Source organism: Ovis aries, chromosome 18, assembly GCF_016772045.2.
Source record: "Ovis aries strain OAR_USU_Benz2616 breed Rambouillet chromosome 18, ARS-UI_Ramb_v3.0, whole genome shotgun sequence".
Lineage (NCBI taxonomy): Eukaryota > Metazoa > Chordata > Mammalia > Artiodactyla > Bovidae > Ovis > Ovis aries.
In genome coordinates, this window is record NC_056071.1 from 67,628,007 (window position 1) to 67,641,316 (window position 13,310).

Sequence of the window (13,310 nt, forward strand, 5' to 3'; positions counted from 1 at the left end):
GAGCTGGGGTCCCAGGGTGGGCCCTCGTCCAGTCTGACTGGAGACCCTCTAAGAGGAGGTGAGGACAGAGACAGGCACAGAGGGGTGCGCCCGTGAGGACACGGCATCTACACCCCATGGAGACAGGCCTCAGCAGGAGCCGGCCCTGCGCTCCTGGATCCGGGGTCCCAGGCTCCAGGGTGTGAGTGGTGACGCCTGTGGTCCAAGCCTCCTGCGGTGTTTGTTACAGCCTCCTGTGCTGACCACCCAACACGGGACACTTGTCTGTGGCTCCCCTGGTGCCAGGCTGGCCTCTGCCTGGGAGGCGGAGTGGAGCCCTAGGGGCGGGTCGTGGGTGGGGGTCAGGCACCCATGAGTCAGGTAGAGATGGGACCAGGGACCCTGGGTGCAGGTGGTGGGGGCAGGAAGCCCGGGGCCAGTGGGGATGGGGCAGCCAGACTGTGGACTCCTCAAAGGGAGAAGGCGTGTCAACATACGGAGACTGGCCGGTGAGCTAGGCGAAGTAAAGATGCTTTATTGTCGTTAAAGAGATACAGAGACAGCAAAGAACAGGCTACCACATTAGCAGAAGCAGCTTCCCAAGTCCCAGGGCTGTGGTCCTTCCAGTCCTGGGGCAGCGCCTCCCATCCAGAGAAGCCCGTGCACATTTCTGCAACGATGGGAGAGTCTGTCCCTAGAGGCGGGGTGGGCCCGGGGCCCGGGGCTGGGCCTCTGTGGGTCTCTGGTCTCACCTCTCACCCCCGCTCTCGGTGCAGGCCGAGCTCCTGGGGGAGTGTCAGGCTGTTGGCCACCGGATGGACTGGCTGCCCTGCCGTCCTGTGTCCTGGGAGCCCCTCCAGCTCTGTCCACTGGGAACCGGTCACCAGGCCCGTCTCCAGGCGGCCCGTCTGGCGGGACGTCACCCCTTCCCCCACCGGGGCTCCTGCGGCCTCTGTGGGCCCAGGCCCTGCTCCCGGCAGCGTCCTCGGTGGAGGTGACCTGAGTGACCGGTAGTGGTCCTCCCAGGAGCTTGCCTGCTGGGAGGCTGGGCCCCTGCAGGACAGCTGTTCCCAGGGATCTGACGCAGGGGCCTCCCCCGGGGACCTGTGGTCTGAATCCAGGCCTGGGCAAGATGCGCGGGCTGGGCCCTGTGCATACGGTGTGGGGACTCAGCTTCCTCCCCCAGGACCTGCGGTCTGGATCCAGGCCTGGGCAAGATGTGGGCGCCCTGTGCAGACAGCCCTGGACCCAGCCTCCTACTCCTCCAGGCAGAGCTGAACTCTGACCTGTGTGTTCCTGGTGAGGGACTCGCAGCCCACTGGTATCTTGCTGGCTTCCCAGAGGGCCTCGGCGTCCATCAGCTCGGGTGGGGTCTATGCCTGCTGTCCACTCGGGTCTCCGGGGATGGGGGCAGGTTTTGGTGACCATGAGGCCTGCGGGTAGAGATGCGGGCAAGGCTGGCCAAGAGGTCAGAGGTCGCTGGGTCAGAGCGTGAAGGAGCAGGCCTGGTGCAGGTTGATGCTCGAAATAATGGACGCTGTCCAGATGGTTCTGTGGCCACCCTGGACTCTGCTCACAGGAGCTCTAGGCGCCCTGCCCGATCATATTTCTGTAGTCGGGGACGATGGTCCTCTTCAGCTCCACCACTGATGAGAAGATCCACTTCACCTGGCGGGGGGGACGGGGTGGGGGACGGGGTGAGCAGAGACACCTCGATGCGGGCCTCCCCCAGGGCAGTGAGGAGCAGTGAGGTGCAGAGAGGAGCAGTGAGGGGCAGAGAGGGACAGAGAGGGGACGGGGAGGGGCAGAGAGGGACAGAGAGGGGCAGAGAGGGGCGGAGAGGGACAGTGAGGTGATAGGGAGGTGACTCTGAGGGGACACTGAGGGACAGTCTGGTCAGTTAAGGGACAGTTTAAGGACAGTGAGGGCAGTGATGGGTTGCTGAGATCGATAGGGAGAAAATGAAGGGGCAGAATAGGTGATTAAAGAGTTATCTGACTAGGGGATTATAAGTTGAAAAATACAGGAAACTCCTGTAAATTAACAATTACTCGAGAAAGCAGGTTGGTCTAACCACGAGACTAAGCGGTCTTGTTAGCAACGAAGCTGTGCGACAGCAGCTGGAGATGTGCTCCCGAACAGGCGGCGCCAGCCCGAGCCCACCCCTGCCCCGCGAGCTCAGTGAGCTGAGGACCCCCGAGCTAAAACAGGCTCTGCACACAAAAAGCAAGCATTTACAGGAAGGTGATCCGGAGTCTATGACAGTCCTGACCTGACCATCGAGAGGGAGAAGTAAACTCCTCTAGCCTCACTGGGGGAGGGACTGATGACCAAAACGCGACATTTACTCAAGAGAGACCAAGAGGGCGTTTTCCCTTGCCCGCTTCTCCTGCGATGGAAAACGGTGTCCGCGCAGGTCTCAGGGAGCAGCAGTGCCCCATCACTGCTCGTGAGCGCCGCAAGCCTCATTTCTCACCCAGCACTCCACCCTTGCTGAATTCTCCCCACTGACATGAAGGGAGGCGTGCGGCACAGAGACTCTTCAGACGCCCTCTGAAATGACCCCAATCTGTCTCAAGCTTACGGTGAAGGGAAAATGAACGGACAGAGAGGGACAGAGAGGGACAGAGAGGGACAGAGAGGGACAGGGAGGGACAGTGAGGGGCAGGGAGGGACTCTGCGGGGACCCTGGGGACAGAGAGGGGGCCCGAGGGCCCAGCAGGGTGGGCCCCCACCTTGAAGAGGGTCACGGTGGCACTGTAGCAGACGCTGAGCAGGAAGAGCGTGATGAAGATGGAGATAGTCGTCCAGAGCCCGTCCAGCTCCCCGTCCTGGGCGTCCGCACAGCTCTCCTCCTCCAGCAGCAGATCTGCACAGGGAGGGGGGTCAGTGCTGTGTCTGCCCACGGGGGGCTGGGCGGGGCCATCGGGGCTTCGGGGCAGGGCTCCCTCTGCGGCGGGGGGGATGGCGGTGTGATCCCCCATGGGCCGGGCAGGGGTCACCTGAGGTCAGTCTCTGGGCCCCAGCCCCAGCCCCAGCCCTGGCCACTGTCTGGGCCTGGCCTGTGGGGTCCTGCTCCCATCCTGAGCTGTGCCCTGAGCTGGGGCCCTGACCCCACCTCCCCGCAGGACAGAGGCTCAATTCCTGGCCTCCTCTGCCCTGGGGGCCAGGCCTGGAGCCGGGAGGCTCAGCAGAGCACACGTGCCTGGGCTCTGTCCCCGAGAGGGAGGGCAGACAGTGCCGGGCTGTGTCCCTGTGCCCGAGGGGTGAGGGTGCCAGGACGAGGGGCTGAGGGGGGGTCTCAGCCTGCGAGGGAGGGGCGTGGGTGCCCCAGGGGAGGCGAGGAAGGATGTCTGACCTGGTCAGTGTGGTCAGTGTGGGAAAGGGCCGCTGAGCAGCCCAAGGGCGCTGGAGGATGGGGACCAGCTGGTGTCCACAGGGAGGGCTCATGAGACCCAGCTCTGGGTCTGGGCCCGTGGGATCACTCCATGGGTCCCGGAGCGTGAGACCTGAGTGTGTGCAGGCATGTGGGTGTGTGACGGGGGTGAAGCATGCTTGTGTGCGGGTGGACGCCTGAGTGGGTGTGGAGGACGCTGGGTGTGGGCTGTCTCGTGTGCGTGCGGGGCTGGGGCTTGGTGTCTGGGGCTCTGGGCTCAGTGTCCCCAGGGAGCAGCTAGGTCCCTGCCCTGGACGTTCAGGGCTCCCAGCCTGGGCCCTTTTCAGGCACAGGGACGACCTCCCCATGGGCACACAGGCTTGGCCCCGGGCAGAGAGAGCCAGGCAGAGCTACTGGCCGACGAGGATGATGCCTGACCTCGGGAGCCTGAGGGTGAAGCAGGGCCTCCCCCTGGGCCAGTCTGGCTCCAGGCAGGCCCAGAGTGGACACACGGACTCTGGGCACCCAGGAACAGGGGCCTGGGGACAAGGCCGCGGCCCTGCCCCTCAGCGTGGGCTGGAGCAGAGGCGGGAAGCGTTGGGCCTCAATCCCTGAGGTGTCGGGGGCTTCCCCCGTTCCTGCCCAGAGTCTGGCCCAGAATGTGGTGGCTGGAGGGGGCCGTGGAGCTGCGCCTCTGGCCAAGCCCCTCCGAGGCCTCGGGCAGCCCCCAGGTGCCCTGCCGGACCCACTCACTGTGTGTCTGGCCCGGAGAGGGGTCAGCGCCCCCACAGATGCTGAACCAAGCGGCCCAGAGTGGGCTCAGCCCACCCCCCGCAGGCCTGGCGGTCACCAGGGCTCTGCCTCGGAAAGAACCAGCACAGCGTTGCAGGGTCCCAGGGCGGCCTGGGTGCTTTATTCATGGCGGCCCAGGAGGCATGCACACAGGGAGGGGCTAGGGCGTCCTGGCTGGACCTGGAGCCCGGGGAGGGCGGGCTGGGTGAGGGCTTGCTGGTGCGGGGGCGTGTGGCTCATTTACCCGGAGGCTTAGAGATCGACTTCTGTGTGTAGTGGTTGTGCAGAGCCTCGTGCATCACCACACACGCGTAGGTGTCTCCTTCTTGCCAGCTGTTCTTGTCCACCCTGAGCCTGCTGTACAGGAAGTAGGAGCCGTCGGCGTCCAGCTGGGATGTGGTCGTGCCGTACTTGTCCTCCGACTCAGGCTGCCCATTTTTCTGCCACTCCACGGCGATGTAGTCTGGGTAGAAGCCGGTGACCAGGCAGGTGACGCTGAGCGTGCTTTTGCTGAGCTCTTCCTGGGGTGGGGCCAGGACGTACACCTGCGGCTCCCGGGCCTGCCCTGTGGGGACAGACAAGCCTGTTAGCACAGGAATCACTCTGATTGGCTCACGGGACCCTCCTGGGCCCGCCCACCTGGCCCACCTTTGGTCCTGGAGATGGTCCTCACGATGGGGGCCGGGAGGCCTTCGTTGTGGACCTTGCACTTGAACTCCTTTCCTCCAGTCCAGTCTTGGTGCTGGATGGGCAGGGCGCTGACCACGCGGAAGGTGCTGTTGAACTGCTCCTCTCTCGGCTTTGTCCTGGCCGTGCGCACCTCCACGTTGTCCACGAACCAGGAGAACTGCACCTCGGGGTCATCCTGGCCCACGTCCACCACCACACACGTGACCTCGGGCGTTCCAGAGATTGTAAGGGTGTCCTTGGGTTTCGGTGGGAAGATGAAGACAGACGGTCCTCCGGGGAGCTCAGGGGCTTTGGGGAAGACATAACAGGTGTCAGCCCCTGGGCAGATTTCCTCTTGGCCCCACAGCCTCGCCTGTGGCCCTCCCAGACCCTGACCACGTCCAGGGTTGATGGTGAGACTGGGTGACTTACGTGGGCATCGGCAATGTTTGCATGGGTCCGGGCATCCGGGCTCTGCAGAGAGAGCAGACTGGGGGTTACCAGGGGCAGGAAGCCATGGGCTGGGCTTAGGGCAGAGGGGCTGACCCTGGTCTCCTGGAGTGGACACCCTCCCCAGGGGTCGTCTTCTCACCAACACGCTTGTCCACCTTGGTGCTGCTGGCCGGGTGGGCTACGTTGCAGATGAAGGTCTGGGCTCCTGAGGTGCTGGCCGGCACGGTCACCACGCTGCTGAGAGAGTAGAGCCCGGAGGACTGCAGGATGGCCGGGAAGGTGTGCACGCCGCTGGTCAGGGCACCAGAGTTCCAGGTCACGGTCACCGGCTCGGGCATATAGCTGGAGACCAGGCAGCCCAGGGTCACGATGGAGCTGGACGTGTCCCCGCAGCAAGAAGTCAGAGGGTAGACTTTCGGGGGTGTGGTGGAGGCTGTGAGAGAGGAGGCTGGTAAATGCAGGGTCCAGCAGGACCTCAGGTGCCCAGGCCTGGGGCACCTCTGAGCCCAGCCACCATCTGCTTCCAGGGTCTGACGACTGCCCGGCATGGTGGCCACCTGGCTCATTGCGCTGCAGCTGGGATGTCTGGACACAGCTTGGGTTGGTGAGTGTGGCCTCCTGGATTAGAGCCCTAGGGCCCCTTCCCTCCTGTTGGAGCCTGGCCTGACCCATGGCCCCTGCTCCCCCAGCCTGGTGAGCTCCCTGGGCCTGCAGCCTGTCTGACTGCTGAGAGGGCGCCCTGTATTTCCTTGCCCCCTCGCACCGCCCTGTCAAGTACACCGTGCCAGGTCCGGCCCTACCTTGGCTCCTGAGCCACACAGGCTGCTGGGACAGGCGGACCCTCGGCCCAGGAAGTGCAGCCCACCCGGTGCCCTCAGGTCGCCCCTTCCCTGCAGCCCCAGAGCCCTTCCTCTCGGGTCTTTGCTCCCCCTTGCTTTGTTCTTCACGCAGACCCTCCACCAAACCGCACCCCCGTCAGCTTGAGGGGCGGCCCACACCCCTGCCTCAGCCCTCCGCCTCACCAGCTGTGGCCGGGGCTCTCCCAGCGCTGTGTCCTTGCTCCCTGACGCCCGCTCCTCGCCCTCGTCCACCACCCACACCCCGTCTCAGCCCTTTGGACTCAGCTCTGGACGGCTGCGCTCTTGCGCCCATCTTCTCTGCAGGGCCTGCACTGCCCAGTGTTCCTGAATCTGGCCCCATAGCACAAACGGCCGCTTGCACCCTAGGACCCTTTCCTACTGGTGTGCTGAGCACACACACGGTCAGCTGAGGTCCTCGGCAGGGGCGTGACATCGCAGCGCCTGCTCAGCTGCACCATCTTTGTCTGCCCCCCTAATACCCTGGGAGAGCTCCCTGAACTCCCAGCCCCCTGCTTATCCCCAGAAGCTGTACCTGCTCCCTCAAATCTCCAAGGGCACTTCCTGTGCTCCCAGCCCCTGCTCACCCACAAGCTGCACCTGTTCCCACAAAGCAACAGGAGCACCTGCTGTCCTCCTAGCCCCTGCTAACCAACACAAGCTGTACCCGTTCACCCAAAGCAACAATGCACCTCCTGTCCTCCCAGCCTCCTGCTTACCCTCAAGCTATAACTGCTCCAAATCTCCAGAGGCACCCCATGTCCTCCCAGCCCCCTGGTTACCCTCACAGGCTGTACCTGCTCTCCCAAAGCACCAGGGCATCCCCCTGCTTTCCCAGCCCCTGCTCACCCTCACAGGCTGTACCTGCTCCCCCAAAGCACCAGGCACACGCCTTGCTTTCCCAGCCCCCTGCTCACCCTCATAATCTGTGCCTGTTTCCCCAAAGCACAAGGGGCTCACCCTGTCCTCCCAGCCCCTGCTCACTCTCATAACCTATACCTGCTGCCTGAAAGCTCTTGAGATACCCCCTGCTTTCTCAGCCCCCTGCTCACCCTCATAACCTGTACCAGCTCCCCCAAAGCAGTAGGGGCGCCCCCTGGCCTCCCAACCTCCTAATCACACTGAAAGGCTGTACATACTCCTGCAAAGAACCAGGGGCCCCCACTGTCCTCCCAGCTCCTTCTCACTGTCACAAGCTGTACCTGCTCCCCTCAAGCACCAGGGGTATCCTCTCACCCTCCCAGGCCCTGCTCACCCTCACAGGCTGTACCTGCTCCCCCAAAGCACCAGGGCATCCCCCTGCCCTCCCAGCCCCTGCTCACCCTCTCAAGCTGTACCTGCTCCCCTAAAGCACCAGGGACATCCCCTGTCCTCCCAGCCCCTTGCTCACCCTCTCAAGCTGTACCTGCTCCCCCAAAGCACCAGGGACACCCGTGTCCTCCCAGCCCCTGCTCACCCTCAGAGGCTGTACCTGCCCCCGCAAAGCACCAGGCCATCTCCCCACCCTCCCAGCCTCTGCTCACCCTCACAGCCGGTACCTGCTCCCCTAAAGCACCAGGGGCACCCCCTGCCCACACAGCCCCTGCTCATCCTCACAAGCTGTACCTGCTCCCCCAAAGCACCAGGGCCCCCCATTGTCCTCCCAGGCCCTGCTCACCCTCACAGGCTGTACCTGCTCCCACGAAGCACCAGGGGCTCCCCCTGCCCTCCCAGCCACTGTTCACCCTCACAGGCTGTACTTGCTCCCCCAAAGCACCAGGGGCTCCCCCTGTCCTCCCAGCCCCTTGCTCACCCTCTCAAGCTGTACCTGCTCCCCCAAAGCACCAGGGGCTCCCCCTGTCCTCCCAGCTCCTTGCTCACCCTCACAGGCTGTACCTGCTCCCCCAGAGCACCAGGGACACCCCCTGTCCTCCCAGGCCCTGCTCATCCTCACAGGCTGTACCTGCTCTCCCAAAGCACCAGGGGCTCCCCCTGTCCTCCCAGCCCCTTGCTCACCCTCTCAGGCTGTACCTGCTCCCCGAAAGCACCAGGGGCTCCCCTGTCCTCCGAGTCCCTGCTCACCGTCACAGGCTGTACCAGCTCCCCCAAAGCACCAGGGGCCCCCACTGTCCTCCCAGCCCCTTGCTCACCCTCCCAAGCTGTACCTGCTCCCCCAAAGCACCAGGGGCTCCCCCTGTCCTCCCAGCCCCTTGCTCACCCTCACAGGCTGTACCTGCTCCCCCAAAGCACCAGGGGCTCCCCTGTCCTCCCAGCTCCTTGCTCATCCTCACAGGCTGTGCCTGCTCCCCCAAAGCACCAGGGACATCCCCTGTCCTCCGAGTCCCTGCTCACCGTCACAGGCTGTACCTGCTCCCCCAAAGCACCAGGGGCCCCCACTGTCCTCCCAGCCCCTTGCTCACCCTCTCAGGCTGTACCTGCTCCCCCAAAGCACCAGGGGCTCCCCCTGTCCTCCCAGCCCCTTGCTCACCCTTTCAAGCTATATCTGCTCCCCCAAAGCACCAGCAGCTCCCCCTGTCCTCCCAGCCCCTTGCTCACCCTCACAGGCTGTACCTGCTCCCCCAAAGCACCAGGGGCCCCGACTGTCCTCCCAGCTCCTTCTCACCATCACAGGCTGTACCTGCTACCCCAAAGCACCAGGGGCACCCCCTGTCCTCCCAGGCCCTGCTCACCCTCACAGGCTGTACCTGCTCCCCCAAAGCACCAGAGGCCCCCACTGTCCTCCCAGCCCCTTGCTCATCCTCATAGGCTGTACCTGCTACCCCAAAGCACCAGGGGCCCCCACTGTCCTCCCAGCCCCTGCTCACCCTTACAGGCTGTACCTGCTCCCACGAAGCACCAGGCCATATCCCCACCCTCCTAGCCCCTGCTCACCCTCACAGGCTGTACCTGCGCCCCCAAAGCACCAGGGCCCCCCCTGCCCTCCGAGCCCCTGCTCACCCTCACAGGCTGTACCTGCTCCCCCAGAGCACCAGGGACACCCCCTGTCCTCCCAGTCCCTTGCTCACCCTCCCAAGCTGTACCTGCTCCCCCAAAGCACCAGGGGCTCCCCCTGTCCTCCCAGCCCCTTGCTCACCCTCACAGGCTGTACCTGCTCCCCCAAAGCACCAGGGGCTCCCCTGTCCTCCCAGCCCCTTGCTCACCCTTTCAAGCTATATCTGCTCCCCCAAAGCACCAGCGGCTCCCCCTGTCCTCCCAGCCCCTTGCTCACCCTTTCAAGCTGTATCTGCTCCCTCAAAGCACCAGGGGCTCCCCTGTCCTCCCAGCCCCTTGCTCACCCTCACAGGCTGTACCTGCTCCCCCAAAGCACCAGGGGCCCTGACTGTCCTCCCAGCTCCTTCTCACCGTCACAGGCTGTACCTGCTACCCCAAAGCACCAGGGGCACCCCCTGTCCTCCCAGGCCCTGCTCACCCTCCCAAGCTGTACCTGCTCCCCCAAAGCACCAGGGGCTCCCCCTGTCCTCCCAGCCCCTTGCTCACCCTCACAGGCTGTACCTGCTCCCCCAAAGCACCAGGGGCTCCCCTGTCCTCCCAGCTCCTTGCTCATCCTCACAGGCTGTGCCTGCTCCCCCAAAGCACCAGGGACATCCCCTGTCCTCCGAGTCCCTGCTCACCGTCACAGGCTGTAGCTGCTCCCCCAAAGCACCAGGGGCTCCCCTGTCCTCCCAGCCCCTTGCTCACCCTCACAGGCTGTACCTGCTCCCCCAAAGCATCAGGGGCTCCCCTGTCCTCCCAGCTCCTTCTCACCCTCCCAAGCTGTACCTGCTCCCCCAAAGCACCAGGGGCTCCCCCTTTCCTCCTAGCCCCTTGCTCACCCTTTCAAGCTGTACCTGCTCCCCCAAAGCACCAGGGGCACCCCCTGTCCTCCCAGCCCCTTGCTCACCCTTTCAAGCTATATCTGCTCCCCCAAAGCACCAGGGGCTCCCCCTGTCCTCCCAGCCCCTTGCTCACCCTTTCAAGCTATATCTGCTCCCCCAAAGCACCAGCGGCTCCCCCTGTCCTCCCAGCCCCTTGCTCACCCTCACAGGCTGTACCTGCTCCCCCAAAGCACCAGGGGCACCCCCTGTCCTCCCAGGCCCTGCTCACCCTCACAGGCTGTACCTGCTACCCCAAAGCACCAGGGGCCCCCACTGTCCTCCCAGCCCCTGCTCACCGTTACAGGCTGTACCTGCTCCCACGAAGCACCAGGCCATATCCCCACCCTCCTAGCCCCTGCTCACCCTCACAGGCTGTACCTGCTCCCCCAAAGCACCAGGGCCCCCCTGCCCTCCGAGCTCCTGCTCACCCTCACAGGCTGTACCTGCTCCCCCAGAGCACCAGGGACACCCCCTGTCCTCCCAGTCCCTTGCTCACCCTCCCAAGCTGTACCTGCTCCCCCAAAGCACCAGGGGCACCCCCTGTCCTCCCAGCCCCTTGCTAACCCTCTCAGGCTGTACCTGCTCCCCCAAAGCACCAGGGGCCCCCACTGTCCTCCCAGCCCCTTGCTCACCCTCACAGGCTGTACCTGCTCCCCCAAAGCACCAGGGGCTACCCCTGTCCTCCCAGCCCCTTGCTCACCCTCACAGGCTGTACCTGCTCCCCCAAAGCACCAGGGGCTCCCCTGTCCTCCCAGCCCCTTCTCACCCTCCCAAGCTGTACCTGCTCCCCCAAAGCACCAGGGGCTCCCCTGTCCTCCCAGCCCCTTGCTCACCCTCACAGCCTGAACCTGCTCCCCTGAAGCACCAGGGGCTACCCCTGTCCTCCCAGCCCCTTGCTCACCCTCACAGGCTGTACCTGCTCCCCCAAAGCACCAGGGGCTACCCCTGTCCTCCCAGCCCCTGCTCACCCTTACAGGCTATACCTGCTCCCACGAAGCACCAGGCCATCTCCCCACCCTCCCAGCCCCTGCTCACCCTCACAGGCTGAACCTGCTCCCCTAAAGCACCAGGGCATCCCTCTGCCCTCCCAGCCCCTGCTCACCCCGACAAGCTGTACCCGCTCCAGCAAAGCACCAGGGGCTCCCCCTCCCCTCCCAGCTGCCTGCTCACCTACAGAAGCTCTACCTGTTCCCCCAAACACCAGGGCCCCCCTGCCCTCCCAGCCCCTGCTCCCTGCAGCCTCGCTGCCCCCTGTCCCTGGGCTGCCCCCTCAGCCTCTCCTGCCCCTCTGGCCCCTCTGGGAGCCCTCACCCCTGCCCAGCTCCACTCCTCACCCCTTTATTTCCTGGGTCCAGCTCTCATCTCTGGACTTGCCAGGTGCCCACGCGGCCTCCAGGCAGCCCTCCCCTGGAGGAGCTCTGTCCGCCCGGGCCCCTCCTGGCGGAGGTCCTGCCCTTACTCTCCGCTCTTCTCTATCCCTCCACCCACACTCTCCTCTGGCCCCTTGCTGCCTCCAGTTTTCGGGTCACCTGCCTCTCTCCAGCTCCCGCTGCTGGTCCTCAGGCCCTGGGCTCTGGTCAGCCCCCTGCGTCCTGGGGGGCGGTGGGCTCAGCCCTGTGTTGCCGGCTGTGGACATGGAACCCAGCTGGCCCTGCAGTCCTGCCCCCAGCTCTGCCGCTGTGCTCAGCCCCAGCCCAGTCGGGACCCACAGTCCCCGCACATGGCCCTATCCTGGGACCCAGGTCGGCTCCACCAGCCTGTCCAGGAGCCGTCACTGCCCTGGGGTCCTCTCCCTTCCCTGCTCCTCAGATCAGACCCTCCTTCCATCCTGGCTGGTCCTCATGCCCACCCAGCCCTGGCCTCCTGAGCCCCTGGTCATGCACAGCCCTCCCCTCCCGTCTCCAGCCCGTCCTGCTCCTCAACAGCCCACAGCCCCCGCGAGCTCCCCAGCCCCAGGCAGCAGCGCTCTTAGTCCGGTGCCCCCTGCCTGGGTTCCGTCCCCGCCCTGGTCCCGCACGGTGACTAGGGGCAGCTGCCTCCCCCAGGCCCACTCGGCTGCTCCAGCCCCTCCGGGGGTCCCGAGGCCGATCTCCCTCCAGGGCTCTCATTCCTGTCCCTGTGTGCTCACCCTCAGGGTCCCCACTCACCCATGGTGGGGGCCGTGCAGGGGGCTCCCCGGCAGCCCGGGGCTCCGGGCCCCTTCCCTGCTCTGGCCCCAGACACGTGTGCTCCTGGGATCTGTGCGCTGCGTCTGCAGCCCTGCTCCCTGGGACTCGGGCACCAGTCCCGGGAGGCGTGAGAGCCCGTCCCCCAGTGCCGCGAAGACTAAGAACAGGAATGAAACCTGGTGACGAGACTTGCTTCCTGAAGTTCCCTTTTCTTCTGAGTGTTTTCTGTCTCAGAGGGCCTGGGGGAGTCCAGACGCGGCTGAGGTACGTCTTGTGTGTTGGTGGGGTGGCTTAAACAGCGCCCTTGCACCCAGGGGAGGAGCGGGAATCCCGGCCGTCACGGTGTTGCTCTCGCTCATGCACTGTGCCTGGCCAACCCACCACATCCCAGGGATAAAGGAGGAGTCTGGTGTTAACATATCCGCACGACTGCACAGACGGTAGGTAGCCAGCAAGGAGCTACAGCACAGCATAGTGAAGCCCTAGGGACAGGGGGAGAGAGAGGAATACAAGGGGCCTAGAATGGCAAGTAAGAAAAATGTCACTGTTTGCAGATGACATAATTTAACACATGCAAAATGCTGAAGAAGGCACCAGAAAGCTCCTAGAGCTCCGTAATGAATTGGATAGAATTTATGGGTACAAAATTAATACATAGAAATCTGTTGCATTCTATATGGCAGCAATGAAATACCATAAAGAGAATTTAAGGAAAAAATCACATTTACCATCCTATCAAAAAGAATAATACCTAGGAATAAACCTTCCCTAGTCAAGGCTGTGGTTTTTCCTGTGATCATGTATGGATGTGAGAGTTGGACTGTGAAGAAGGCTGAGCGCCGAAGAATTGATGCGTTTGAGCTGTGGTGTTGGAGAAGACTCTTGAGAGTCCCTTGGACTGCAAGGAGATTCAACCAGTCCATTCTGAAGGAGATCAGCCCTGGGATTTCTTTGGAAGGAATGATGCTAAAGCTGAAACTCTAGTACTTTGGCCACCTCATGTGAAGAGTTGACTCATTGGAAAAGACTCTGATGCTGGGAGGGATTGAGGGCAGGAGGAGAAGGGGACGACAGAGGACGAGATGGCTGGATGGCATCATGGGCTTGATGGACGTGAGTCTGAGTGAACTCCAGGAGATGGTGATGGACAGGGAGGCCTGGC

The 13,310-nt window shown here is 63.9% G+C and overlaps 2 gene segments (V, D, J or C); both read right to left on the reverse strand.

The window, feature by feature from the left end:
• The window catches only part of LOC101107738 (immunoglobulin heavy constant epsilon-like), a 131,100-nt gene that overhangs the window by 38,458 nt on the left and 79,332 nt on the right, over positions 1 to 13,310 (reverse strand).
• On the reverse strand, positions 495 to 12,151 carry LOC101108781 (immunoglobulin heavy constant gamma 4-like). The segment is given in 7 exon segments: positions 495 to 1,647; positions 2,715 to 2,848; positions 4,392 to 4,712; positions 4,796 to 5,125; positions 5,249 to 5,290; positions 5,409 to 5,702; positions 12,128 to 12,151. Coding segments are annotated over 7 exon segments (1,209 nt in total).